Source organism: Acinonyx jubatus, chromosome A2 (assembly GCF_027475565.1).
Source record: "Acinonyx jubatus isolate Ajub_Pintada_27869175 chromosome A2, VMU_Ajub_asm_v1.0, whole genome shotgun sequence".
Lineage (NCBI taxonomy): Eukaryota > Metazoa > Chordata > Mammalia > Carnivora > Felidae > Acinonyx > Acinonyx jubatus.
The window spans coordinates 7,336,078-7,363,939 of NC_069383.1; the positions used below are offsets into that span (position 1 = coordinate 7,336,078).

Sequence of the window (27,862 nt, forward strand, 5' to 3'; positions counted from 1 at the left end):
CCTCAGTATGCTTTCTATTATCAGGCCTCCTTATTTAAATTTGTACTGAGACTTTCAGTTTTTTCTCATATAGTGAATTTTCATTTTCTCTCACATGGTGAGAGCATCTGTGTCGCGGGGGAGTTTCTCTATATTACCAAAAATCAGTGTTGTCTACCATCTCCTTTGTTAACGATGGTGCACATAAATTTTTGTTTCCCTCTGGTTTAATTTAAATCACCGAAAAATCCACCATTGTCGGTGACAAGCAATGATGTAACTAACCCCTCTGCATTTTCAGTAGTATACGTCAATTCTCCAGGAGACATACTTGCCTTAATATTGGGGCTTTTGGGTAAATACCAAAGGAGAAAATATTGCCAGTCCAAGACATCACTCCGTTTTTTGTTCTGTGGCCCAATCGATCATTCTAAGGCGATTTTCCAGCCTGTTCTAGCGAACCTTCATCTGTCTCGTGGACTGTCAGCCTTTTAACCTCATTCCTACAAAAATGTACGGCTGTGCTTCCTTAGGGAATCTTTGGGGCCTATGGAAAATTCCACTGCTGTAGTACCCAGTGGTTGCTGATCACCTGAGTCAGAATCCGCTGGAATCAAGGACACCCTACAAGTCACAGTGTCTCTACGAGAACCAACGTCTGGTTGGTACACTCCTGTAGGTGCAAGCCTCTTGGCGAGTCAGTGGTGTCTTTGTGCAAAGAAAAATGCGCTTCCTCTAACCTGTGCCAGGGCGCGTGTGGGCTGGATGTCAGCCTCGGCGGCCTCTTCGCCAGCACACCTCAGGACAACGCCGTGCCTTCGCCTGGGATACGTGTGGAAGACGCAGGCCCCAGGGACCCTTCCCACACCTACTGAGTGACAGTCTGTTCAAGTGAACTTGTTGGAAAAGCTCCAGAACGTTTGTTCTAGTGAGTGGAGAGACTGGAGGAAGGAAAACTCTTTGAAAGCATTCTAGTCATCCTGCCGTGAAATTCAGGTTAGACCTTTTCCTTTAAGCCTTTCTCTCCTCCATTTTGTAATCAAGCTCCTTGGGATAAAAGTTTCTTACGTTATGTGTGTGTTAGGTCAGGCTGCCATAACGAAACACCACAGACTGGGGGGCTTAAGGCACAGAAATTTGTTTTCTTACAGATCTAAAGGCTAGAAGTCCAAGACCAAGGGGCCAGCAGGATTGGTGTCTGGTGAGAGCTGGCTTCCTGTGTCCTTAGGTTGTTTTTTTCCTCTGTGCACAGGGTGGGAGTGGGGGATCGCCGGTGTTTCTTCTTTTTGTTAGAAGGATACCAGCCCTATTGGATTAGGGCCCCAATCCTATGGCCTCATTTAACCTTAACTAGTAGACCTGAGCAAAGCGAATAAGGAGGCGCGGAGATTAAGAATGCTGTGTGTTCCTAAATGGAAAGAAATACCAAGAATGGGGAGGAAGTACTTCCTCCTCTGCCGCTGCCACCACCAGCCACTGCTAGCTGTGCGTGTTTTTCATCGGTTCCTCTCCTGAGCCACCACTTGTGCAGTAATGTCTCATCTCCTAGGTGCTGATGACTTTCAAATCTGTACATCCGTCTCCCTAGTTCACCTTCCCCCTGAGTATTTCTGATTTCCACAGGCATCTCAAACACAAAATGCCCAAGATAAGACTTTGCATCCAGGGGCGCCTAGGTGGCTCAGTCGGTTAAGCATCCGTCATCGGGTCAGGTCGTGATCTCATGGTTCGGGAGTTCGAGCCCCACCTTGGGCTCTGTGCTGACAGCGTGGAACCTGGAGCCTGCTTTGGATTCTGTATCTCCCTCCCTCTCTGCCCCTCACTCACATTCTCTCTCTCTCAAAAAATAAGTAAACATTTAAAAAATTTAAAAAAAAGACTGTATCCATATCAACCCTCACTCTGCACTCTTCCTTACATTCTTGTATTTCCCACCTCTAAAATTATACTAACTAATCCCAAAGCTGTAAATCTGATAATGATCCTAGGTTTTCCTCCACCCAATCTGTCTCCTAAATTCCTCCCAAACAAATGCCCTTCTTTATCTCTACCATCACCACTGACTGAAGCCAACTTTTAAAAAAATTATTGTTTAAGTTTGTTTATTTCTTTTAGAGAGAACACAAGTGGGGGAAGAACAGAGAGGGAGAGAGAGAGAATCCCAAGCAGGCTCCATGCTGTCAGTGCAGAGCCTGATGCGGGACTCGAACTCACAAACCATGAGATCATGACCTGAGCTGAAATCAAGAGTCTGACACTTAACGGACTGAGCCACCCAGCTGCCTCCTCCCAAAGCCAACTTTAAAAAAAATTTAGTGTTTTTATGGGCAGATTTTCCTGCTTTCTCCTGCAGTGCATTCATTACCCTTATAACAGGTTGATTTCCCTAATATCCAACTCTAATGTTACTCTCAAAAAATATTTTTTATAAGCTTCCAAGTTTATTACAAACGTAAACTCCCTAACATGACATCAGAAAGAAACCTTTGAGCTGACCCAGACCTGCCTTTTCAGCTTAATCTTGTTACCTATTCACAATATGAACCTCACTCTCACCAAATGACTCTGGTCTTTCCCAAGTGTGTCATATCCTCATGACCACTCCCTCATCTTCCCGACTCCTGCACATTCCACCTTCAGTTTCCACACCAGCAGCATTTTAGGTATGTGCACAATGCCACAGCACCGTTTCTCTAATAGCACTCTTAGTGTTCAACTGTAACCTGCCTGCTTCCCTCAGAGACTGCACTCCGGCCAGGGCAGGGGTTTAATCTTGTTTTTGCATTTTCCCACCCAGATCAAGCCATTCTCTGGCTTAATGCCTGGATCTGTGATGTACCCACTAACAGGGTGGGGTGGGGGAGCACTGAACTACATAGGACTTGATTATGGACCTGAGGGCCCCAGGGAATCAGGCAGACACAGTCGCAGGACAGCTAAACAAGAATGGTTGGAGGTGCATACATTCTCACGTAGACACAAACCCTACCCCTCCCCATTCACGATGATCCTGCAATCCGTAATTCCAAAACCCATAAAGAGATGTAAGTTTAAGTGAGCCAACAAAACAAAATCAGAAGATGAATTCACTCCGTAGACATTTAAATAGAGATACCTGGAAGATACCTGAAAACCAGTGCACTTGATTCACCAAAATATAAACAAATTATAACATTTAAAAATACTAGGGAATAAATAAGCAGAAATGATAAACAGGTGGATATGAAAAAAGACCTTGGAAATGAGAAAGTAAAGTTACTGATTGAATTAAAATCTCGAATAGAATAAACAAACTTTAGGAATTTACCCAGAATGAAGTAGATAGGTAAATACAAATAATAAAAGTATGAAAGCAGTGAAGATCCATAGAGAATCGATTGAGAGCTTCTGATATATACCTAACAATTCCAGAAGGAAAAAATAAAGGGAGTGGCTGAGAAGCAATACCTGAAAATGGCTGAGAGGTTTCCAAAATCTTCAAATGAAAAGTGCACTACCAGGCACTTGGGTGGCTCAGTCTGTTGAGCATCTGACTTCAGCTCAGGTCATGATCTCGGGGTTCATGAGTTCCAGCCTTACATTGGGCTCGCTCCTGTCAGCACAGAGCCTCCTCTTTCCCCCTGTCTCTACCCCTCCCCAGCTTGTGCTCTCAAAAATAAACATTTAATGGGGTGCCTGGGTGGCTCAGTCGGGTGAGCATCTGACTTCAGCTCAGGTCATGATCTTGCGGTTTGTGGGTTCAAATCCCATGTCAGGCTCTGTGCTGACAGCTCAGAGCCTGGAGCCTGCTTTGGATTCTGTGTCTCCCTCTCTCTGCCCCTCCCCCATTCGCACTCTGTCTCTCAAAAATAAATATGGGGCGTCTGGGTGGCTCAGTCGGTAAGCGTCCGACTTCAGCTCAGGTCATGATCTCACGGTTCATGAGTTCGAGCCCCGCATCGGGCTCTGTGCTGACAGCTCAGAGCCTGCAGCCTGCTTCAGATTCTGTGTCTCCCTCTCTCTCTCTGCTCCTCCCCCACTCACACTCTGTCTCTCTCTCAAAAATAAATAAGCATTAAAAAAATTAAATAAATAAATAGACATTAAAAAAAAAGGAAAGTGCACTTCCATTACATGAGAGGATGGTAAAAATCCACACCTGCAATGATGGTAAAACTAGCATCGAGAATAAGGAGAAAAACATAAGGGCATGGACAATTTGGGGGGATTATGGGTCTGTTTATTATCTTGATTTTGAGGATGGTTTCACCATCTTCTACATATGTCAAAACTTACCAAATTGTAAGGTTTAAATATATACAGTTTATAGTGTGTCAATTGTACCTCAATAAAACGGTTAAAAAATCAACAGCAATCACTAAGATGTTATATATAATTTCTAAAACAGCTGAAGAAAAAAGGAATATAGTAAAGTACCAATTCAGGGGCGCCTGGGTTCCTCAGTCAGTTGAGCTTCTGACTTTGGCTTAGGTCACGATCTCGCGGTTTGTGTGTTCGAGCCCCACATCAGGCTCACTGCTGTCAGCGCGGAGCCTGCTTCAGATCCTCTGTCCCTCCCCCGCTTGTGCTCTCTCTCAAAAATAAATAAAACACAGAAAGAAAGAAAGAAAGAAAGAAAGAAAAAGAAAGAAAGAAAGGAAGGAAGGAAGGAAGGAAGGAAGAAAAGAAAAGAAAAAGAGTACCAATCCATCTGAAGGCAGAAAAAGAAAATGATGAAAATAATAAAATAGTGAATTAAGTACACAATCAGAAGACTGTCAGATATTTTAAAAGTTCATACTATACAAAGTTTACAAGAGACATGACTACAAACACTAAACAATGAAAATAAAGTGATGGAAAAAGATTTGTCAAATGAAGCCTAGTGAAATAAACTATACATGAGAACAAGTTAGAATTTATAGCAAAATCCATAAAAAGAATCAACTAAGAAGAGTTAAGAATCACGAACTTGTAAACACCTAACAATGTAGGCTTGTGCTATGAAAAGCAAAAGTTACCCAAATGACCAAAATAAATATACCATATTTTAGTTGGGTAGTTAGCACACCTTTCGTAAATGTATTCATCTAGCAGACAATAATGAGCATTAATAATTTGATGTGAACAGCAAAAAATTTATAAGTTTTACCCAACAGAAAACCTTGTATGAGAAATAACCTCAGTTTTTTGGTTTTTTTTTAACAACGTTTATTTCTTTTTGAGACAGACAGAGTGTGAGTTGGGGAAGGGGCAGAGAGAGAGGGAGACACAGAAGCCAAAGCAGGCCCCAGGCTCTGAGCTGTCAGCACAGAGCCTGACACGGGGCTCGAACTCACGAATCGCGAGATCGTGACCTGAGCCGAAGTCGGACACTTAACCGACTGAGCCAGCCAGGCACCCCAGAAATAACATCAGTTTTAAACACAGAGCATTTACAAAAATTAACTATGTAATAGGGCACAATGAAGTCTCCACATATTTTTTAAAGTTCATTTCATTGTGATCCAACTTCTACCATGAAATATTAACTTAGAAATAAAAAAGAAAACTTTAAACAACAAACAAAACTTCCTAGGCTTGGAAACTTTAAAAATACACTAAAGAACTCTGGTTAAAGAGGAAATCACAATGCAATATTAGAACTAAACATTCTAGGTTCTATATACCAAATTTGTGAGATGAAGTTTAGACATAAATCGTGTGTGTGTGTGTGTGTGTGTGTGTGTGTACATAAATATTTTTTAAAATTTTGTGAAAGAATTAGTTTCATAGTCAAAAAGCTAGGAGTTCTCAATGAACTCTACCTCTGGAGATAGCCAGCTAATCCCTTGTCTGATGCTCCCACAGCACTTTGTACTTTGCTAATAGTATTGGATATTATTTTCACATTGTTCTTTACAAGCCTGTGTCCCTCCCCTGGAGATGGCAAATACTCTGATGGCTTGATTCATTTATTTAAATGTTCCTTATAGTGTTAAAAATATTTAGAAGGTGTAAAGAATGTTCACCTGTGAGCAGTTGGCTCCTCTTGAATAAGTCATTTGCAGTACAGACCTGTGACTTAAAATGGGATTGCAACCTGATAAAACCATTGCATGCTGAAAATACTGTTTAAAACACCTAACCTAATGAGCATCATAGCTTAGCCCAGCCTACCTTGCACGTGCTAAAAGCACTTACATTAGCCTGCAGTTGGGCAAAATCACTGAATACAAAGTTTATTTTATAATGAAGTGTTGCATAGCTCGTGTAATGTATGAATACTGTAGCGAAAGTGACAAACAACCGGTGTGTGGGTGATGGTTGTAAGCACATCAGTTTTGTGCCCCTTGTGACGGTGTGGCTGACTGCAAGCTGCAGCTGCCCAGCATCACGAGAGAGGATCCTCCAACAAATCGCAAGCCCAGGAAAGATCAAAATGCAAAGTGTTAAAAAAAAAAAAATGCAAAGCGTAGTTTCTACGGAATGCATATTGCTTTCATACCATTGTAAAACTGAGAAATCGTAAGTGGTACCATCACAAATCGGGGACCATCTGTACTGATGGAGCACCTGTGTAACCTTGGTTTCCATCCTCTCCTGCCCACCCCTTCCCCATCCCAGCTCCCAGCGACGGCTACTATCCCAAACTGGGTATTTATTCCTGTACATGTCAGCATACTTTGCCTACATACGTGTTACTTCTAAATAATATATAGTACTGTTTTATATGTCCTAAAGTTTCTGTAAGGGCTACCATATTGTACGTAACCTACAACGTGCCTTTTCAGTCATCCTTATGTTAATGTCATTCACGTATGCTCTTTTCAGCTGTAGCTCACTAGTTTTTGCTGCTACTTTTCAGTGTATGGGTGAAAAACCCACAAGAGATCCATCCTCTGGGTGATAGACACTTAAATTGTTCTCCTGTTTTTGCTCTTAAAACAATGCTGCTATGGAGATTCTTGAATGTGGCTCCTATGTAAATGTGCAAAAACAGCGCCAAGGTTAAGACTTGCTGGATGTAGGATGGGCGCATCTTCAAAAGCTTACTGCCATTTTCCTGACTAACAGTAAGAGGGAACATCTTTGTGTATTTTGTGCCTATTCATGTTTCCCCCTTTCCTGAATTCACTATTCATAATTTTGCACATCATCCTCCTGAGTAGTCTTTTGATTTTTAGAAGTTATTTATATTCTCTAGATGTTTTTCCTCACTGCAAATATCTTTCCCCAGTCTGACTTAGTTTTGGTTAGGCTATTGTGGTTTTTGATGGGGAAAAAAAAGTTTTATTTTTTATTTTTTTCTTGAAAAAAAGTTTTAAATCTTAATCTAATTTCATGTATTTGTCCTTTGCACTTTGTACTTTTTGTGTTTTAAGACTATACGCATGGAAATATTCAAGCAGCGTTATTTATGGCCACATTTTTTTTTAATGGCCCCTGAATATTTTACACTACCCTACCTACTATGTACTGGTATTCTCCAAAAATTCATATGTTGGAAGTCCTAACCCCCAGTATGTCAAAACAGGACTTTATTTATTTATTTATTTAACTATGTTATATAAATATGTATATAAATATTTATTTATTTATTTATTTATTTGAGATGGTGGGGGAGGGGCACAGAGAAAGGGACACACAGAATCGAAAGCAGGCTCCAGCCTCTGAGCTGTCAGCACAGAACCCGACAACCGATGCAGGGCTTGAACTCGAGAACCATGAGATCATGACCTGAGCCGCAGTCAGATGCTTAACGGACTGAACCACCCAGGTGCCCAGAACAGTATTATATTTAGACACAGGGCCTTGAAAGAGGTAAGTAAGGTAAAATGAGGTCATTATGGGTGGGCCCTAGTCCAATAAGATTGGTATCCTGATAAGAAGAGATTGGGATACAGAACACCCAGAGAGAGGAACATCCTTGGGAGGACACAGGAAGAAGGCATCCATCTGCAAACCAAGGAGAGTCTTCAGAGGAAACCAACTCTGCTGATACCTTAATCTCAGACTTTGGGCTTCCAGAACTGTGAGAGAATTCATTTCTGTCTTTAACGTGCCCAGTCCGTGCAGATTAATGCATTGCCTTGCATTACATCCATTTAAGAGTAGAACTGTAAGATTATGAGAAACATGGAAAACTCTGATGTGGTAAATGAAAAACAAAAGAAACAAAGTGACGTATGTCTCAGAACCATATAATAAGTACATGTCTGCGGGCAGAGACTGGAAGTTTATGTGAAAATCTTGGGGCACCCGGGTGGCTCGGTTGGTTGAGTGTCCGATTTCGGCTCAAGTTATGATCTCCCGGTTGGTGAGTCTGAGCCCCACACTGGGCTTGCTGCAGTCAGCACAGAGCCCGTTCCAGATCCTCAGTCCCCCTCTCTCTCTGCCCCTCCCCCGCTCACTCCATCTCTCTCAAAAATAAAAACATTTAAAAAAATAGACCATTTACATTGGAGTGCCAGAATTATAAACAAATTTTACACTTATTTATTTATTTTGCAAAACTGATTTTATTAAAGCATGGGGACAGGCCCCATGGAGTGACTGATAATATACTTGGGAGTTGGGGGAGGTAAAAGCTAGAGGAAGTTTCCCAAAGGATTTTCATATGCTAAAGACACTGGATCCTGGGGCCTAGCTATTATCAAGCTAAGGTGGTTTTCCCCTCTGGCAAACCATTTACATTAAGACAGTAGGGAGTTCCTGCAGGAAAATTATATACTCTGCTGGCCTCAAGTATTCGTCAATGGGCTGCAGGCCATAAGGAAATTCAATGTTACCTGCTATCTCCCTCTGCCTTTGTTTCCCACATCACTCTGATAGTTAATCAGAACTTTCCTCAAAGTCCTTCATTGTCGTTTGAAGAGCAATTTGAGGTTTCCACAGGTTCACAGGAATAAGAAGCCGTGTCAGCTGACATACCAGACTCCTGGTAAGGCTGCTGGAAACTCTAAGCAAGGTACCAGGCTGATGAGGGAGCGTGGGGCAAGCTGAAGGCAAAGTACAGGCTAACAGCACCCCCCCCCCCCCACCAGGTGGAATATGTGTGATATTCCTCGGACACTCCTGCCTACCCAAGAACAAAGGAAAGAGGTTTAAGTGCTTGCCATGCTTAATGTGGGAAACTAAGTCAAATGAAAAATGAAATTCCCTTACTGCCTTACAGCCCATAGGTAAGTCCCTGAAACAGGCAGTGACCTCCCTGTAAGGAGCTCAGCTGCTGAGATGATGACACTTTGCTACAGGCAAAAGAGAATCCTAGCTTAACATTACCTGAACCTCGAGGATCCTGTAATTCTACTTCATTTCAACCGCCCGAGATATATACTGGCAATCTTACTCCAAGCTTATGCCCCTCACCCCCCATATACATCTGAAGGGTTTCATGACTGAGGTTTTCTTAAATGGTAGTAAATGTTTCCCTAGCAACAGGTAGCCCCTCAAGGTCCTGGAAACCTTGCTTCCAAAATACCTTCGAGACTTACTCTACCCCTAACTCCCTCCCAACCTGAGGGTATATAATGAGTTACCTTTCAGGAACCCAGTGCAGCTCTTCCAGCCCATGGGTCCTGTCCCCATGCTTTAATAAAATCACCTTTTTTGCACCAAAGGCATTTTCAAGGATTTTTTTTCTCGGTTGTTGGCTCTGGACCGCCCCGCCCCACCATCACCCCAAAACGTCATCAAGGTCAATAGTTCCAAGGGGCTCTATTGGCTTCATTCTTCGAAAAGTCAACCTTAGTTCCTTAAAGCTATGGCCATCTAGCTGAGTCTATGCATGGCTCTCAAATGACATTCCAGCCAAAGTCTTGGTAATATAAACAGTATTTCGAATGGCGTCCAAGTTTGGACTAAGCCTCAGAATCATTAGGATGCCAAATGATGTGGTTTGAAGTGTCAGGGTTCAGAGCCAATAGCCAAGAAATAATTCTTGAGATGTCTGTCTTCAGTGTAAAAATGTGGTTTTACTAAAGCACCGGACCAACCCACGGGCAGAAAGAGCTGCCTTCTTTTTAAATTTGCTTTATTGTTGTTAAATTTCAAATTTTTTTTAATTTATTTTTTTATTTAGAAAAAATTTTTTTAATGTTTATTTTTTTTTTGACGGGGGGGGGGAGAGAGAGAGAGACACGGAGTATGAGCGGGGGAGGGGAAGAGAGAGAGGGAGACACAGAATCTGAAACAGGCTCCAGGCTCTGAGCTGTCAGCACAGAGCCCGACGCGGGGCTCCAACTCACAGACCGCGAGATCATGACCTGAGCCAAAGTTGGACGCTCAACCGACCGAGCCACCCAGGCGCCCCCCAATTTTTTTTTCTTAAAGAAAACCTTTAAGGTAGGGGGAAGCAATGACATATATCCCAGCACTTCAATCACACTGGGTACTTAAGAGTGAAAGACGAAGTAAACTGAAGATCCATTTCACATTTAGGTTATAAGACCATTTCTTGGATTTTATAGACTGTAAGTCACGTCCTAATTTAAGTCCACGGGGTCAGCGATGCCATGTGTCTGCCAGACTCCCTGAAGATGAATTCCCAGCCTCCTGGTCCCTGGTGGGAGGATTCTGATGCGGGTAGGGGGGTATTGCACACTCTTAGAATCGCCGTACGGACTCCCCATTACCCATGACAGGGACCTGCTCGTTGACCCCCTGGGCCGGCTCACCTCCCCGCTTCATTCCCGGGATGGCCTCACAGATGATCCTCCCCTCGCCTGGGGTCCGCTTCGGGGAGGAACCAGCCCCGCGCCTCTTCTCCGTCCGGGGCTCAGTGAAGAGCGAGTCGTCTCCCCACTTGCAGCTGAAGCCCCACGTCCGCCTTTCCGTCTTCCTCTCTCCAGCTCCTTTCAGTGCCTCTCGGTCTGTCTTCCTCGCTTGGAGACCCAAACCCAGCGCCAGGACCCGGGGACGGCACTGGCTCCTCCCGGCCGCAGGGGGCGCTGTGGGGCCGGGCCGGGCGCGAGTCCCAGCGTGCACCGCGCGGGGGCTGGGCCTGCGGGGCTGGGCGGAGCTGGAGGCCGCGCGCCCGAGGAGGTGCCGCGGGGCCGCCCGGGAACTTAGCGTCCCCGCGGGGCCGCGGGCCGGGAGGGACCGTGAAGGGCCATGGCCGAGCCGGCTCCGGTAAGAAAGGCTCCGTGCGCGGACGCCCAGTTTCGGGGCTCGGGGCGGGTCTTCGGGCTCCGGCGTGGCGGGCCTCCATCCGGGGTCCTCGCGGGGTGGCAGCGGAGGGACGGGTGGAGCTGCGTCTGTCCGGGTGTAAGGTCCGGACCGTGGACGGAGCCGGTGGCCGCACTCCCGAACAAGCCGAGCGTGGACCAGGCCCACTCAGCAGCGAGCCCTGCCTGGCCGGGGGCGCCCGGGCGTGGCGGGGGCTGACAAGGGAAAGGAGAGAAATGGGTCTGGTTCCCTTGTGGGTGTCACAGCTCAGCCAGTTTTACATGGCAGTTACTGAATTCAGAACAAGTGTTTAAAAAATTTAAGACTCTGAGTGATTGAAATGATGGCTGGCAGCGGCTTGAATACGATAATTCATCTGCTAACGTTTGAGTGTAAGAAGAAAGGAAGACAGGTCGGAAGGAATAGAATAGGATATAAAAATCTAAGCAGAATACACACTATTTGTTTAATGTTTTGTTGCAATCGAGGTTTAGAAGGAATGACCATTTATTATGTTTTTTTTTAATACCTTACAAACTTTCATATTGAGCATTTTTTCTTTTTTTTAAATTTTTTTAATGTTTATTTATTATTAAGAGACAGACACAGAAGGTGAGCAGGGGAGGGGTGGAGAGAGGGGGAGACATAGAATCTGAAGTAGGCTCCAGGCTCTGAGCTGTCAGCACAGAGCCCTACGCGGGGCTTGAACTCACAAACTGAGAGATCATGACCTGAGCCAAAGTCGGTCGCTTAACCGAGTCACCCAGGCGCCCCGAGCATTTTTTCTGATCACTAAATGAATTCATGAGGTTATTTCAAAGTAGCGTTAATAGTCTTAGCTAAGAAAGCATAATTCCTAGGATTAAATATTCAAAAGGTATGCAACACTTTTATGGAGAAATTATAAATAAATGGGAGATAGAGAGGCCCGTAGATGGAAAGACTAAATACAGTAAAGATGATACTTTTCTTCCAAGTTAATATGTAAATTTACCGCAGTTTTATCAAAATGGCAGTAAGATTTTTGTGAATGTAAACAGATTTTATTTTTTGTTTAAAAAAATTTTTTTAGGGGCGCCTGGGTGGCTCAGTCGGTTAAGCCTCCGACTTCAGCTCAGGTCATGATCTCATGGTTTGTGAGTTTGAGCCCTGTGTAGGGCTCTCTGCTGTCAACACAGAACCTGCTTTGGATCCTCTGCCCTTCCATGCTCGTTCTCTCCCCCCCCCCCCCCCCCAATAAATAAACTTTAAAAAATAAAAAAATAACAGAGAAGATACACAAGGAGAAAGTATTTGTAACCTAATTTAGTCAACAATTAATCAATATACAAGTTATATAAAGAAATTGTAGAAATGAGCACCTGGGTGGCTCAGTCAGCTGAGCATCTGACTCTTGGTTTTGGCTCAGGTCATGATCTCAGTTTGTGGGATCGAGCCCTGCATCAGGCTGTACGCTGATGACGTGGAGCCTGCTTGGGAATCTCCTTCTCCTCTCTCTGTCCCTCCCCTATTTGTGCTGTCCCTCTCTCTCTCAAAATAAGTAAACCTAAAAAAAAAGAAATCCTAGAAATGAAAGCATAAGTCACCCAGTAAAAAGTATAGGTAAAAGATCTGAACAGTCAGTTCAGAAAACTGAAAACAAATGGTCAGTGGATAAAAGAATGGATTAAAAATTGTGACATATTCAGATAATAGAACACGACACAAAATTAAATCAATTCTGTATATATCAATATGGACAGATCTCAAAATGTTGAATGAAAAATCCAAGCTGCAGTATAATAAAGCATTTGTGCATAAAAATTAAAGTAATACTTATTTATAGATACTTATGTGTATTTAAAAATTAAAAACATGAATTGAAAAGTTACTACATGCACATAATGTTCGCTTCTGGGGAGAGAGAATAGGACTGAGTATAAGATATATTGAAGGGACACCTGGGTGGCTCGATTTGTTGAGCTTACAGCTCTTGATTTTGGCTCGGGTCATGATCTCACGGTTTGTGACATCGAGCCCCAAGTCGGGCTCTGTGCTGACAGCATGGAGCCTGCTTGGAATTTTCTCTGTGCCCCTTCCCAGTGCCCATGCCCTCTCTCTCAAAATAAATAAACATTTTTAAAAAACAATAGGACACCTGGGTGTCTCAGTCGGTTAAGCAGCTGACTCTTGATTTCAGCTCAGGTCATGATCTCATGGTTTGGGAGACTGAGCCCCACGTTGGGCTCTGCACTGACAGTTGGGAACCTGCTTGAGATTCTCTTTCCCTCTCTACCCCTCCCCCACTCACACATTCCCTCCCTCCCTTCCTTCCTCCCTCTCAAAATAAATAAACTTTAATAAATTTTAGAAAGATTTTAAAAATATTGAAGAGGGACTAAAGAGGACTTGAGTTTCATCTGTCATATTCTATTTCATTAAAAGGAAGTCTGAAGAAAAATGTTGAATTCTTAAATCAGTAGTATACTGATAACAACCCAGGATACTTGTTATAATGTTCTAATTTTCTGAATCTTTAACTTCTGAAAATTAAAGTAATAATGAAGGCTTTTTGAGCATTTCTTGAAAACATTTTTTTTTTTTAAACGTTTATTTATTTTTGAGACAGAGAGAGACAGAGCATGAACAGGGAGGGACAGAGAGAGAGGGAGACACAGAATCTGAAACAGGCTCCAGGCTCTGAGCGGTCAGCACAGAGCCTGACGTGGGGCTCGAACTCACGGACTGTGAGATCATGACCTGAGCCAAAGTCGGATGCTTAACCGACCGAGCCACCCAGGCGCCCCGAAAACATTTTTAAAGTAAGGAATTTAATCAGAGGAGAATAAGTATATTTTAAACAAAAACATGCATTCATTTCTGCTGTAACACATCACATGCATTTCTAAAAATCACAATGCAATGCAAAATCATGTAGTAAAAACCATAGCTTACCGGAGGAATGGTGTTTAGATACACAACATTCAAAAAGTTTGTCAGTGACATGTTGAAAAGATAGGAACCTAGTAAAAACACACTTTTATGCATGTTAAATTATTAACAAAATAAACTAGCTTAAAAACTACCTGAAATTTGCTTATGGAAGTGGGTGTAAGAAGGGGCAGTGAGGTGGAAGGACCATTATCCGAAATCAGACGGAAAGTTTCAACACCAGGTTTGGAGAGGTTGGGCTCATAAAACAGGGTAATCTGAGGAAGCTGGCGGATTCTTCTCGAAGGGTATGCACGGGCGTGTTTTGTATATTCCTTCTCATCTCTCTGTGGCAGCCTGGCACGGTTCCTTCCCCTCGTCACTGCTGTCATTCTGTAACTGGCTAGTTTGTGTTGTAGGGGGCTGTCTCGTGCTCTGTGGGATGTTTACCAGTATCCACGACATGCAAGTAGCAGCTTGCCCAGTCCTGACAAAAGCGTCCCCAGACATTGCCAAACGTCCTCTGGGGTGTAAAATTGTCCTCATGTGGAACTGACCTAGAGTTTCTCACTGACAAACTTGCATATAAGCAAGTGTAAAATTTTGTGACAAATTATTTTTGTTTCAATTTTTTTTTAATGTTTATTTTTGAGAGAGAAAGCGTGAGCGGGGGAGGGGCAGAGAGACAGAGACAGAGACAAGAGACAGAATCCGAAGCAGGCTCCAGGCCCCGTGCAGTCAGCACAGAGCCTGACTTGGGGCTCGGACTCACGAGCTGTGAGATCATGACCTGAGCTGAAGTCAAACGCCCAGCCTGCTGAGCCACCCAGGCACCCAATATCAATCATGTTAGGGCAAATTCACAGTTTAAAAACATAGCAGAAATGACTGTTTCATTAAACTTAATGAATTTCTGATATAAATGTAAAGGAATTATTACATTTTTTTAAAAACGTAAATCTAAGCTTCATATTCCATATAACGAAAAGATGAATAAAAATAAAAGTTGAAACAAACTGTACTTTAATACCCATAGGAAGTAAACACATATGGCAAAACATTGGGAGTTAAAACTGATGTAAAGAAGACAATAGGGGGAGCCTTGGTGGCCCAGTTGGTTGAGTCTCTGACTCTTGGTTTCACCTCAGGTCATGATCTCGCAGTTTTGTGAGTTCTAGCCCCATGTCAGGCTCTGTGCTGACAGTGGGGAGCTGTTTGGGATTCTCTCTCCCTCTGCCCCTTCCCTGCTTGCATTCTCTCTGTCTCTCTCAAAATAGATAAATTTTAAAAAAACTTAAAAAAGAAAGCAATAGGGGCTCCTGGCTGGCTCAGTCAGTAGGGCATGTGACTCTTGATCTCAGGGTTGTGGCTCAAGCCCCACGTTGGGTGTAGAGATTACCTAAAAAGAAAAAAAAAAATCTTAAATATAATTTGAAAAAGAGAGAAAAGGAAACCATAAAAGAATGTGCATTTAATGTAAATTACTTTAACAAATATATAATTTACATGCTTCTAGTTATAAACCTTAGACAGATGCATGCTGTCACCACTCTTATTCAACATCATTCCAGCCAATACAATAAGAAAAATAAGAAATGATAGGCTTAAATGGTTAAAAGAAATGTTAATTTGCAGATCTCGTTCTCAACACAGACACCCACGGCAGTCAACTAAAGTGTTAGCCAACAAGGAAATTAGCTTCCCAACCTTTCATAATTAGAAATTTTAGTGGGGGGAAAAAAGAACCCAAAACATGGTAGCAACAAAAACTGTACCATCCCTAGAAATGAACCTGTTGAGAATTATGTAAAATCTACATGAAGAAAACTAATTTTACTAAAGCACATAAAATGTCTAGAAAAATGAGAGAGATGTTTCTGCGTGGAAAGAAGCCATATTTTAGAGGTCCATTTCTCCCCAAATTAATATATTAAGCATATTCGTATCAGAATCCCATGAGAATTTGTATAAATTTGACAAAATATCTTTACTATTTATGTAGAAGAGAAAACAGACAAGAAAAGCCAAGACATTTTCCTATGGGAAATGATGGAGGTTAGTGGTGGATGGCCATGCCCCCTTAAAAAGCAAAATATCTAGGGGCGCCTGGGTGGCTCAGTCGGTTAAGCGTCCAACTTGGCTCAGGTCATGATCTGACGGTCCGTGAGTTCGAGCCCCGCGTCGGGCTCTGTGCTGACAGCTCGGAGCCTGGAGCCTGTTTCAGATTCTGTGTCTCCCTCTCTCTGACCCTTCCCCGTTCATGCTCTGTCTCTCTCTGTCTCAAAAATAAATAAAGGTTAAAAAAAAATTTTTTTTTAAAAAGCAAAATATCTGATAAAACTATAAGAATTATACTGCAGTATTGGAGCAAAAAAGGATAAATGGAAGTATAAATGGAGTATAAATGCCAACTATAAATGGAAGCCTAATTAATGAAAAACAATCCCAAATCAATGGTGAAAGAATAGACTGTTGAGTAAGTTTTGTGATAACTGAAAATCCACCTGGAAAAAGAATTATGTTCCTTCCTGTTATGTTACACATAAATAAGTTCCAGATGGAAAACGGTCTAAGTCTAATAAAAGTTATAAGAATGTTATGAAGAATTTAAGAGAATATTTTATAATTTTAGAATAGGAAAAGTCTTCCAAATCAAGATACTAAACCCTAAAGCCACGAAAGAGGTTCTCCTGAAAACTATAATAATATAAGAGAAAAGCAGTGTAGAAGATGGAGAAATTATCTTTATTTGAGAATTTTTATTGTATCCCACCATAAAGTTAATAGGATTGATAAATAATATGACACATTAATTGGATACACAGTAAGTTTACAAAAATCAGTAACTTTTTAAAAAACTATTAATAATAAATTGAAATGGCACCCCAAAAGGGGTGGTCTCATTTACAATTGTTGGAAAGACCACAGAACACCAGAAATAAAGTTAATAAAAAAGACTCAGAACATTTATGAAGAAAATAATTAAGTTTATTAAGGATAGCAAGCTGGACCAAATGAATGCAGAACATGTTTCTAGATGAGATCAATCTTTCCTAAATACATATATACAGTTAATGCAGTCCAGACTGGAATTCCAATGCACTTTTTTGTTGTTGTTGTTGGACTAAATAGTTTTGGAGTTTATAAGGAAGGATACATATCTACGAATTCACAGCAGTAACTTTGAAAAGAATGTGAGGAGAGGGTAAGACTTACCATCCCATTATTACAATATTGCATAGGTACTGTAATCAGACACATATAGAAAGTGTAAGAGAATATATAGATTCACATATTTATGAAAATCTAATACATGCAAAGATTAAAGGTTGGCATTCCAATCTAAGGAGAAAGGATAGTATACTTACTGGTGTGTGATTGGCTCTCCATATGTATCTATTAAAGATGCCAATCTCATCTGTAGAATTTTCTTTGATTTTTACTAAAAATATTAACTTATTTTGAGAGAGAAAGAGATTATGTGAGCAGGGGAGGGGCAGAGAGAGAGGGAGAGAGAGAATCCCAAGCAGGCTCCCCACTGAGCCTGATGCAGGGCTCCATCTTGCAAACTGTGAGATCATGACCTGAGCCAAAATCAAGAGCCAGAAGCTCAACTGACTGAGCCACCCAGGTGCCCCTCATCTATAGAATTAAATTGCAAATCTAAGGGCAAAAAATATTAGTAGAATATTTGTATAACTTTTTGGTGTGGGGGACACTTAAAAAGCTGGAAACTATGGGGGCACCTGGGTGGCTCAGTCTCACATCTCTCTCTCAAAATAAACCTTTAAAAAATTAAAAAACAAACCTGGAAACCATGGAAAGGACTGACAGATCAAATTAAAGACTCAAAATGCTCTATTTGGCAGAAGATAAAATCAAAATACAAACGACTGGGGGAGAAAATGTTTGCTAGTCAATCAAAGAATGATTCACCCTGATATAAAGAAGTTCATTCAAATTATAGGAGTCCACGAGAATGTTGAGCAAAGGATGTGAACAGACATGTACAAAGATACTAGAACATCCTCCACACCCGAAAAGTATGAAAAGGATGTTAAGCCTCACAAATGAATGCAAAGTAAAACAAGGAAATTTTTTACCCATTGCACTGGCAAAAAAAAAAAATAATAAAGGTTTAAAACCATGCTGTGCTGATGAAGGTGCAAAGAAATAAGTCTCATCTTATTAGCAAAAGGGCAAAAGTGCTGGATTTTTTTTGGAAGGCAGTCTAGTGGTATTTATTAAACTGAACATTTTTATACCTTTTGATTTAGTAGTTCTCCTTTTTAGGCTTTATCTTACAGTGGTAAAAGCACTAGTATATCAGGAAGCATATCAGAGCATTGTTTGTAATTTATAAAGGAAATGGAAACTATATGTCCCATTCATGGGGTATGTGTGCCCATGCAATGGAATATAATGCAGTTTGCAAAAACCTGGTTTTGCCTATACACACTGACCTGGAAAAACACCTGACATATTAAGCGAATGAAGTTACACAGTGCTTTATTCCCTCTTTTGTTTTTAAAAGAAGAAAAATATCCTATACAAATGCATATGTAGCTTGAACAACCATAAAGAACCACGTAAGGTATGGTGGTTAACAGAACCACATGGTTGGAGTAGGGGGAGGAGCAGTTCTCAAGGAGGAAGCTGCTGAATACACAAGAACAGGATCCTCTAAAAAAGTCTTTTAAATTGATGAAAAGGAGGGGCACCTGGTTGGCCAGTGGGTAAAGCGGGTGATTCTTGATCTCAGGGTTGTGAGTTCGAGCTCCACGTTGAGGGTAGAGTTTACTTAAGAAAGAAAATAAATACATTGATGAGAAGGAGCCGAAATCATTTTGAAGCAATAATGACTGTGTATGTATTATGTCTGTAATTTCAGTTACCTCTGACTTTTGAAGATGTTGCCATTTATTTCTCTGAACAAGAATGGCAGAATCTGGAGGCATGGCAGAAGGAGCTTTACAAGCATGTAATGAGAACCAATTATGAGATTCTTGTTTCTCTAGGTAAGAAGTGCTTGATTTTGTGGGTAGATCCTGGAAATGGGCCTGAAAGAGGTCTTGGCCACTTGAGTTTCCTGTTTGTTAGGTGGCCAGATTTCTCAGAAATTAACTCAGAAAGGTATTTTTGTTTTACCCTAAAGTCATAGGTTGAATACACCAGGACTCGGGACTTTTAGTTGCTACACAGTCATAGGGTGCCATGATTTCCATATTGGAGCACTCCTAGCTCCTATCCATAATGTACCCATACTATTTTTAATATGGGTAGTGTCCCTACTTGGCAGCTTTTACAGTGGGGTTGTATAACTCAGAAAAGCTATAATATTTCCCTGCAGTGAGATTTTGTAAGGCTATACCCTGAGATGTTTAACAGGAGCTGTCTCTGCTTGGTTATAGTAATGTGTTCTTTTCAGTCTTTTTCCTTACTTGGTCTTCATATGTTTTTGTTTTTTTTTTTAATTTATCAAATGTGATTTTTAAGAATCAGTCAGTTCAGAGAAGTGTCGAATGATAAAGTCTCTGCTTCATCCTCACTCCTGCACTCAGTTCATTTCCCAAGGCAACCACGTTTAACCTTTTCTGTTTCAGTTCTTACTGTGGTTTCCTCCAATCTTACTATTATGCTTGTGTCTTAGTTTCTTGATTTGTCACGTCTAGACAGCATTAACTCATTACTATTGAAAAGGAGGGATTAACGCACTTACAGGATCTTCTGTCTGCTTTTTTCCCTTTCCCCCGAATTTTGAGGTTGTTTTTTTTCCAGGCCTCTATGGGCTAACTTTATAACTTAAATAATAAACTTCTAGATCATGTTCTGTGAACTTCGTATTACATCTCGATTACTTCAGTGTATGAAGCCAAGGTGATTAGTTCTCCTGTGCTTCCTGTCACCTCTTCTGCCAGCTCCTAACAGCCATACCACTTCTTTATATCATAAGGTTTCTAATACTTCATATTCTATTCTTTTACCATAATTAAGTTTTCTAGGCTTTACATAGAGAGTGTTGTTTCTAAAACATATAATCTAAGATATTACATATTTTTATTTTTACTGAAGAACCAATTAAAGTAATTGAATCTATAGAGAAAGAAAGATAATCTTATTATCATCCATCCTGTTCTACCCAGAAAGAATGTTCCAAACATCAGGATTAAATGGATGTGAAGTGGTATATTGTTGTGGTTTTGATTTGAATTTCCTTAACAGCTCTAATCGTGTTGAGCATCTTTTCATTTGTATACCTTCTTAGGAGAAGTGTCTGTTCAAATACTTTGCTCATTTTTAAATTTATTTCTTTGTCTTTTTATTGTTGAGTTTTAAGAGTTCTCCATTTGTAGAGCGCCTGGTGGCTCAGTCTGTTAAGCATCTGACTCTTGATCTCATCTCAGGTCTTGATCTCAGGGTCATGAGTTCAAGCCCTGTGCTGCATTCAAAGCCTATTAAAAATAAATTCCCTATTTGTTTTGGATACTGGACCCTTATCAGATACATAATTTGCAGATAATTTTCTCCCATTCTGTGGTTGTCTGTTCACTTTCTTTATTTTTTAAATTTGGGGGGGGGTGAGAGAGAGAGAGAGAGAGAGGAGAGAGACAAAATATGAGTGGGGGAGGGGCAGAGAGAGGGGAAGGACAGGATCCTAAGCTGGCTTGGTGCTGTTTTTTGACATCTCTTCTCACAGACTGAGATCACGACCTGAGCCGAAGTTGGATGCTTAACCGACTGAGCCACCCAGGTGCCCATGTTCACTTTCTTGATACTATCCTTTGAAGCACAAAAGTTGTCAATTTTCATGAAGCCCAACTTTTTTCTTGCGTTGCTTGAGCTTTTGGTGTCATATCTAAGAAACCATTGCTTAATCCAAAGTCACACAGATTCACTCCTATGTTTTCTTCTGAGAAGTTTAGAGTTTCATTGCTTACATTTAGGTCTTTGATCCCTTTTGAGTTAATTTTTGTATACAGTGTGAAGTAGGGATCCAACTTCTTTTGCATATGGATATCCAGTTGTCCCAACACCATTTGTTGAAAAGTCTTTCCCCATTGAATTCTCTTGGCACCCTTTTGGAAAATCAGTTTACCATAAATGTAGAGTTTTATTTATGGATTCTCAATACTGTTTCATTGATGTATATATGTTTGTCTTTTTGATTACCATTACTTTTAGGATCAGTTTGTCAAAAAACAAGGCAGATTGGATTCGGGGAATATTGTCATTTTAACAATATCAAGGCTTCCTTTTCATGAACATGGGATATCTTCCTATTCATTTATGACAAAATCTCTTTGAACAATATTTTATAGTTTTTATTGTATAAGTCTTGGATTTCTTTTATTAAATTTATTCCTAAATGTTTTATTCTTTTTTGTGTTATTATAAATTGAATTGTTTTCTTGGTTTTGTTTTTTTATTTATTTTTTAATTTTTAAGTTTATTCACTCAGAGAGAGAGAGAGAGAGAGAGCAAGCGAGTACAAGCTTGGGAGGGGCAAAGAGAAAGGGAGAGAGAATACCAAGCAGGCTCTGCACCATCAGCTCAAAGCCTGATGTGGAGCTTGAACTCACAAACTGTGAGATCATGACCTGAGCCAACGTTGGACACTTAACTGACTGAGCCACCCAGGCTTTACTTTTGGAAAAATACTTTTATTTTAAAAGATGCTGGGATTTCAACAGATGAAGATTGAGAATAGGTATATGGATTTAAACAAAAGATAGGGATTCCTTTTCTCATGAAAGAAGTCTTAGAATTCTTTTGGGATTGAAGTCAGATTTCAGAGGACAAGGAGGAATCTAGAACAGTGATCTGTCTCCACATGTACTACACCACTCTGACATTTTCTTCCTGAGGCAGGCATTGCCCAGCGTACCCTCTTTCTCTTATTTGAACCATACACTGATCTCCCTTTAGCAACCTATGAAGCATACTTTAGATTCTGTTAAATATATTTTATTGAAAGAAAATTTTACTTGAAAATAAATAAATTAAACATTTCTTTTGGGAAATGGGGGTCATATATTAAAGAATCTTGTAACTATTTTCGTCTGTTTATTTCATTGCTTACAACCCTTTTTATTCTAGCAGAACTCCACCGTGTTTGGAGTCATGATTAGCACCGTCACCAGAGAACTTCTGAGAATATTTTAGCTGGAGCTACCTACTTTGAAATTGCCTAGGACAGGCATTCGAGTTATTTTTCCATCTCCCCCTCTTCTCGTGATATCTGTCCAGCTGTCTCCAGAGCTGTCCCACCATTCTCAGAGCACCCTACTAGTGAGTTTTATGAAACCCATGGCTAAATACATATTGCTAGACATATGGGGACCAAGACAGGATTTAAACAGTATAACTGATTTAACAGGTCCAGAAAGATTAGGAAGAACTTTTAGGATGTGTGGGCAGTTTTACTCCTCTTTGTGCAAACCTATAATCTATTTTTTGACATCTCTTCTCATACATTATCCCAGGAATACATTTAAAAAATTTAAAAACAACTCCGCATGCTTTAAATTTAGTGCTCAAAGAAACCAAAATACCCTGTCTAACTTCTTTGTACAGATGATGGACTTCCCAAACCAGAACTAATATCACGGATTGAACAGGGGAAAGAGTTCTTCAAGAACTGGGGAGAATCACAGAAATCAGGAAACATAATTTGCTCTTCAGCTGATCTGCATTTTGATCCAGTTATTGAGGGACATCTGTTTTGGCGTGAGTATTAAGAAATTAGGGCCCTTTCCTGAGGACATCACATTCAGATATCTTTGTTCCAGTTCTCTGATCATGTCTTCCTGTTTGGCTAGGCTGAGGCTTGATGTCTGGCATATTCTAGAAAAAGGCAGTAAAGCACAGTGGTTAGGAGTATGGGTCCTGGACTCTGAGTCTGGATCTTGCTTTTCTGGGTCGCCTTGGGCAAGTTATTCAACCTCTCGATATTTCAATTTCCTGGCCTATGAAATGAAGATAATAAAAGCACCTACATTATAGGTTTAAATAGGTTAGTATACATAAAGTGTTAAAATGATACATGGCACACAGTAAGAGCTCAGTAAATAGGCACTATTGTTAGTAGGCAGGGCTGGTGTGGGGCGGGGTGGTAGCGAAACTGGTTATCTAAATCCTAGTGACCAAAATTGCTTCCTTCCTATCTGGGAACTGTTGTCTCTACTTGAATACCTAAAACTCAGCTCTCCTCTGTTGTTTCTTGTTATCATAGGAGAGTCTGAAATTTTTGGATTCTTAAAAGGCAGCATTAAAATACGGAATGAGAAAGCCAACGGGAGCATCATTCCCAGAAATTTGTTTAGTTTGCTTAGTTTGTTGCTGCTGCTTTCTGGACAGTAAAGGAGTTTTGCTTCACAAATTCTTTCACTTTTTACCATCTGTTATCAATTCTTCCAAGAAACCTTTTTAAAAGGTTGGTGGGAATAGGGGCGAGGAGTGGGGAACAGAGCCCAAGCCCTGCTGCCTGGCCTGAGGGACATCCCCTGGGTGACATGGGACCGTGGTATTAGGGTCTAATAGTGACACCGTCATCAACCTGACTCCAGAAATGCCTCCACATCAAAATGGCACAAGTTGGATGGTCCTGTAGTCATGGCGGTGAGCACATGGAGTGTGCAGTATGCCAGGCACGTGTTCAACACTGTAACTGCAGGAACTCAATAATCATGACAATCAAATGTCCTGTTGTTTCCCTGTTTCTACGGGAGAAGGAACCAAAGCCAAGAGAGATTCACTTGACAGAGGCTAGACAGCGGAAAGGTGGGATTTGAACCCAGACGGTCTCATTTCAGAGCATAGGCCCTATTAAGACCTATATTTTCCTTTTTTTTTTTTAAGTTTATTTATGTAATCTCTATACCCAACATGAGGCTCGAACTGATGACGCTGAGATCAAGAGTGGCATGCTATTCCGACTGAGCCAGCCAAGTGCTCCTAGATTTTCCTCTTTTAAGATAAGTTTTTTTCGGTTTAATTTTAGCAGACTCTCACCAAACTCCTGGTCATTAAATGGAACCATACTGAAATGTCCTTGGTTGTGGAGCTCCGTGGGAGCTGGGTTCCCAGAGGTCACTGTTACTGCTCCCCTTCCTGGTGATATAAGCCTTTAGTCATGACAGGAATACGGACTGAAGTTTTGTTTTCCATTTCAGGAAGTCAACAAGCTGTGAAATCAGGAGAAGCTAAATGCCGGTTCCAAGTAGATCTCCTACAGGGCCAGTGCCCCTCTGAACCCTCACTAGGAGGAAGGGCAGATGCTTCCTTCAGGCCTGACGGGAGGATCGCTCTCGTGAATCCACACAGACATGTCGCATGGGCTCCAATTCCAGTAGTCCCCAGCTGCAGGGAACCTACCCGGAGAGAAGGAATCCCAAGTCCCAGAACTCTGGCTCCCCCTGCCTTTCAGGAGGAAAGCTCCTGGGAGGGCACCCAGCACCCAAGCGCTGTTAGTGAGGAAAGCTTTTGCAAGAAGAATCACTTAGAGAAGCACCAGAGCCACTTGAGTGACCAGCCGTGTCGGCCCTGGAAGAAATTCAGCAAACAAGCCCATCCACAGCAACAGCGCAGCATCCCTCAGGGTCGGAGGCATTTCCGGTGTTACGACTGCGGGCGGAGCTTCCACCGGAAGCGGTATTTGCTCAGGCATCTGGCTGTACCGGCGGGGACGAGCCTCCCGCAGGGCCCTGGATGTAAACGGTGCGGCCCGCGCAAGCAGAGCCTTCTCGGCCACCGCCTCCGGCGCAGGGGGGAGAGGCCTTCCCAGTGCCCCAGGTGCGACCGGAACGCTCTCCCGAAGAACAGCCTGGCGGCTCCCCAGGGCCAGCCCAGCAGGGGGAGGCTGGTCTCCCGTGGCGAAGGCGACCTGGCCCTCCCAGGGAAGGCACGGCGGGCCAGCTTGCGCTCGGGAGGGAAGCCAGGCCCGTGGCCGGGGGCCGTGGAGACTGTCCGGCACCGCCCCGCCGGGGAGAGGCCGTTGTCTTGCCCCGAGGGTGGCGAGCGCTTCGCTGCCGGGTCCCAGCTCGCCGGCCACAAACGGGTGCACGCGGGAGAGCGGCCCTTCCGGTGCCAGGAGTGCGGCGACGGCTTCCGCCCGGGTGGCTCGCTGGAGGTCCACCGGCGCGCGCACGGCGGCGGCAGACCCTTCTCCTGCGCCAAGTGCGGCAAGGGCTTCGCCAAGCGGTGTAAGCTCACGGAGCACGTCCGAGTGCACAGCGGGGAGAGGCCGTTCGGGTGCGCCGACTGCGGCCGGAGCTTCCGCCAGAGGGGACAGCTGCTGCGGCACCGGCGTCTGCACACGGACGAGAAGCCCTTCCAGTGCCCGGAGTGCGGGCTGAGCTTCCGCCTCCAGAGCATGCTGAGAGCACACCGGCTCCGGCACGGCGGGGAGAGGCCGTTCTCCTGCGGCGAGTGCGGCAGGGGCTTTGCGCACCGCTGCAAGCTCCGGGAGCACCTGCGGGTGCACAGCGGGGAGAGGCCCTTCCGGTGCCCCGAGTGCGGCAAGAGCTTCCGCCTCAAGGGCATCCTGAAGGCCCACCAGCGCACCCACAGCAAGGAGAGGCCCTTCTCGTGCGGGGAGTGCGGCAAGGGCTTCACCCGGCAGTCCAAGCTCGCCGAGCACTTCCGCGTGCACAGCGGCGAGAGGCCCTTCCGCTGCTCCAGCTGCGACCGGAGTTTCCGCCTCAAGGGGCAGCTGCTTAGTCACCAGCGCCTGCACACGGGCGAGAGACCCTTCCAGTGCCCCGAGTGCGGCAAGAGCTACCGCGTCAAGGCCGACATGAAGGCCCACCAGCTGCTGCACGGCGGGCAGATGCCCTTCTCCTGCGAGTGCGGCAAAGGCTTCGCCAAGCAGTCCAAGCTCATCGAACACGTCCGGACGCACACGGGGGAGAAGCCCTTCCAGTGCCCCACGTGCGACAAGAGTTTCCGCCTGAAGGCGCAGCTGCTCAGCCACCAAGGCCTGCACACAGGCGAGAGGCCCTTCCACTGTCCCGAGTGTGATAAGAACTTCCGAGAGAAGGGACACATGCTGAGGCACCAGCGCATACACAGACCCGAGAGGCCGTTCGCCTGCGGCGACTGTGGCAAGGGCTTCATCTACAAGTCCAAACTTGCCGAACACATCCGCGTGCACGCCAAATCCTGCAGTGCCCCCAGCGAGCCTGACGTCAAGAAGAGGCTCAGCCAGCTGTTCGCGATGATCGAGGCTGACTGGAGTTGAGGCCGGGAAGGGCGTCCAGAGCCTTCGGCAGGCTTGACGTTCCCTGGGAATCCACAGCAGCCATAGCGAAACCCGTCGGGAGACAGATTTGGGGAACAGGGGCCGTTTTTTGACCAAGAATGGAACCAAGTTAGGAGTATGAGAAGCCACAAAGGATTTTCTCGGCTAAAACATCACCAGGAAGGGGCGCCTGGGTGGCCCAGTCACTTGAGCATCGGACTCCTGATTTCGGCTCAGGTCATGATCTCAGGTTGGTGGGTTCGAGCCCCAGATCTGGATCCATGCTGACAGCCCGATCCTGCTTGGGATTCTCTCTTACCCTCTGTCTCTGTCCTTCCCCCGCTCAGGCGCGAGCGCTCTCTTTCTCTCTCTAAAATAAACATTTAAAACATCACCAGTTCTATTTCCTATCCATTGATAAAAGAGATATCTGTTCTTCTTACCATCTTAAGTGGTAATTTCCCCCCAAATGTTCAGCTAGCTCTGAAATCCCAGCTTGAATTAAGACAAAAGGAAATCCTTCCAGTACTGTTCCCAAAGTTGAGGAGATGAGGTGGCTATTAAATGTCCACTGTTCTCCTTTTCCACAGTATGATTCTAAAGTGAGGGTTCAGGTATGTGTGAATTTTGTTGCAGCCCTGATATAATGTTGAATTTGGTTTTGATTCATTTATTTTGAAACTGTGAGCAATAAAACAAGTTCTCTGAATCCTGGTCTGTTTACATGAATGCTGAGGCTTCACGGTATGTTTCGTGGCGGTGATGTATATAGTTCCCCCTAAAGAAAACTGATAATTTCATCAAAGTTTGGTAATCTGAGTTGAAGAAATGTAAAAGCAAGGGTACTAAGAGGAGCCTGGGTGGTTTAGTTGGTTAAGCACCAGCTCAGGTCATGATCTCACAGTTGGTGAGTTCGAGTCCTGCATCCGGCCCTGTGCTGACAGCTCGGAGCCTGAAGCCTGCTTCAGATTCTGTGTCTGCCCCTCCCCTGCTCACACTCTGTTTCTCTCAAAAACAAATGAACATTAAAACAATTTTTTTTTTTTTTAAAGCGAGGATGCTAAGATGTATAGGGTTAGAATTTAGATGAGAGATGGATTGGGATGGGAGGTACAGGTTTAGGAGTTGCAGAACAGAGAAACTGTTCACAGCCAAGACAGTGAAGGAGATTACCAAGAGTGCCTATCTAAGCAGTGACTAAATCTGAGTAAAGACAAAATAAAGCCAAGGGGCACCAGGCTGGCTCAGTGAGCAGAGCATGCGACCTATCTCGGGGTTGTGAGTTCTAGCCCCACATTGGGTGTGGAGATTACTTAAAATCTTCAGGAAAAAAATAAATAAAGCTAGACAGCTTTGTCATGCAGCAGTACAGGCAACAACAATTTAGTGTGGAGTTTGAAAGCAAATGTTAAAAGTAAACAGAAGTCCAGGAGATTACCCCACTTGTTACATGAGGTGAAGACGGCAGGAGCACAGAATGTTTGTACATTAGGGACAGAATTGCACTCCAGACAAGGAATTCCTGACTTTCAGAGGGTTCATGTTTCGTGTAAAGAATGGCTGACCTGAAATTTGGAGGCATAACAGAAAATGAGACTGCAACTAACC

General features: G+C 43.2%; 1 protein-coding gene across 2 annotated transcripts; it reads left to right on the forward strand.

The window, feature by feature from the left end:
- Window positions 1-118: 118 nt before the first annotated feature.
- Window positions 119-26,963, forward strand: ZNF786 (zinc finger protein 786). 2 transcript variants are annotated; one of them, XM_027075711.2, is made up of 4 exons: window positions 119-975; window positions 18,908-19,034; window positions 22,591-22,743; window positions 24,189-26,963. In XM_027075711.2, exons 2-4 carry the CDS (start codon window positions 19,001-19,003, stop codon window positions 26,252-26,254), a joined length of 2,253 nt encoding a protein of 750 aa, XP_026931512.1. In that variant the 5' UTR covers window positions 119-975; window positions 18,908-19,000; the 3' UTR covers window positions 26,255-26,963. The 2 variants fall into 2 exon arrangements, with proteins under 2 accessions (XP_026931512.1, XP_026931511.1); XM_027075710.2 differs by lacking the exon at window positions 119-975 and adding an exon at window positions 10,916-11,070.
- Window positions 26,964-27,862: the final 899 nt, after the last annotated feature.

Bases quoted from the DNA above. Each gene is read 5' to 3' on its own strand.
- ZNF786 (XM_027075710.2), top strand. The intron at 19,035-22,590 runs GTAAGAAGTGCT...TTCTTTGTACAG, and splicing joins TGAGATTCTTGTTTCTCTAG to ATGATGGACTTCCCAAACCA. The intron at 22,744-24,188 runs GTGAGTATTAAG...TTTCCATTTCAG, and splicing joins TGAGGGACATCTGTTTTGGC to GAAGTCAACAAGCTGTGAAA.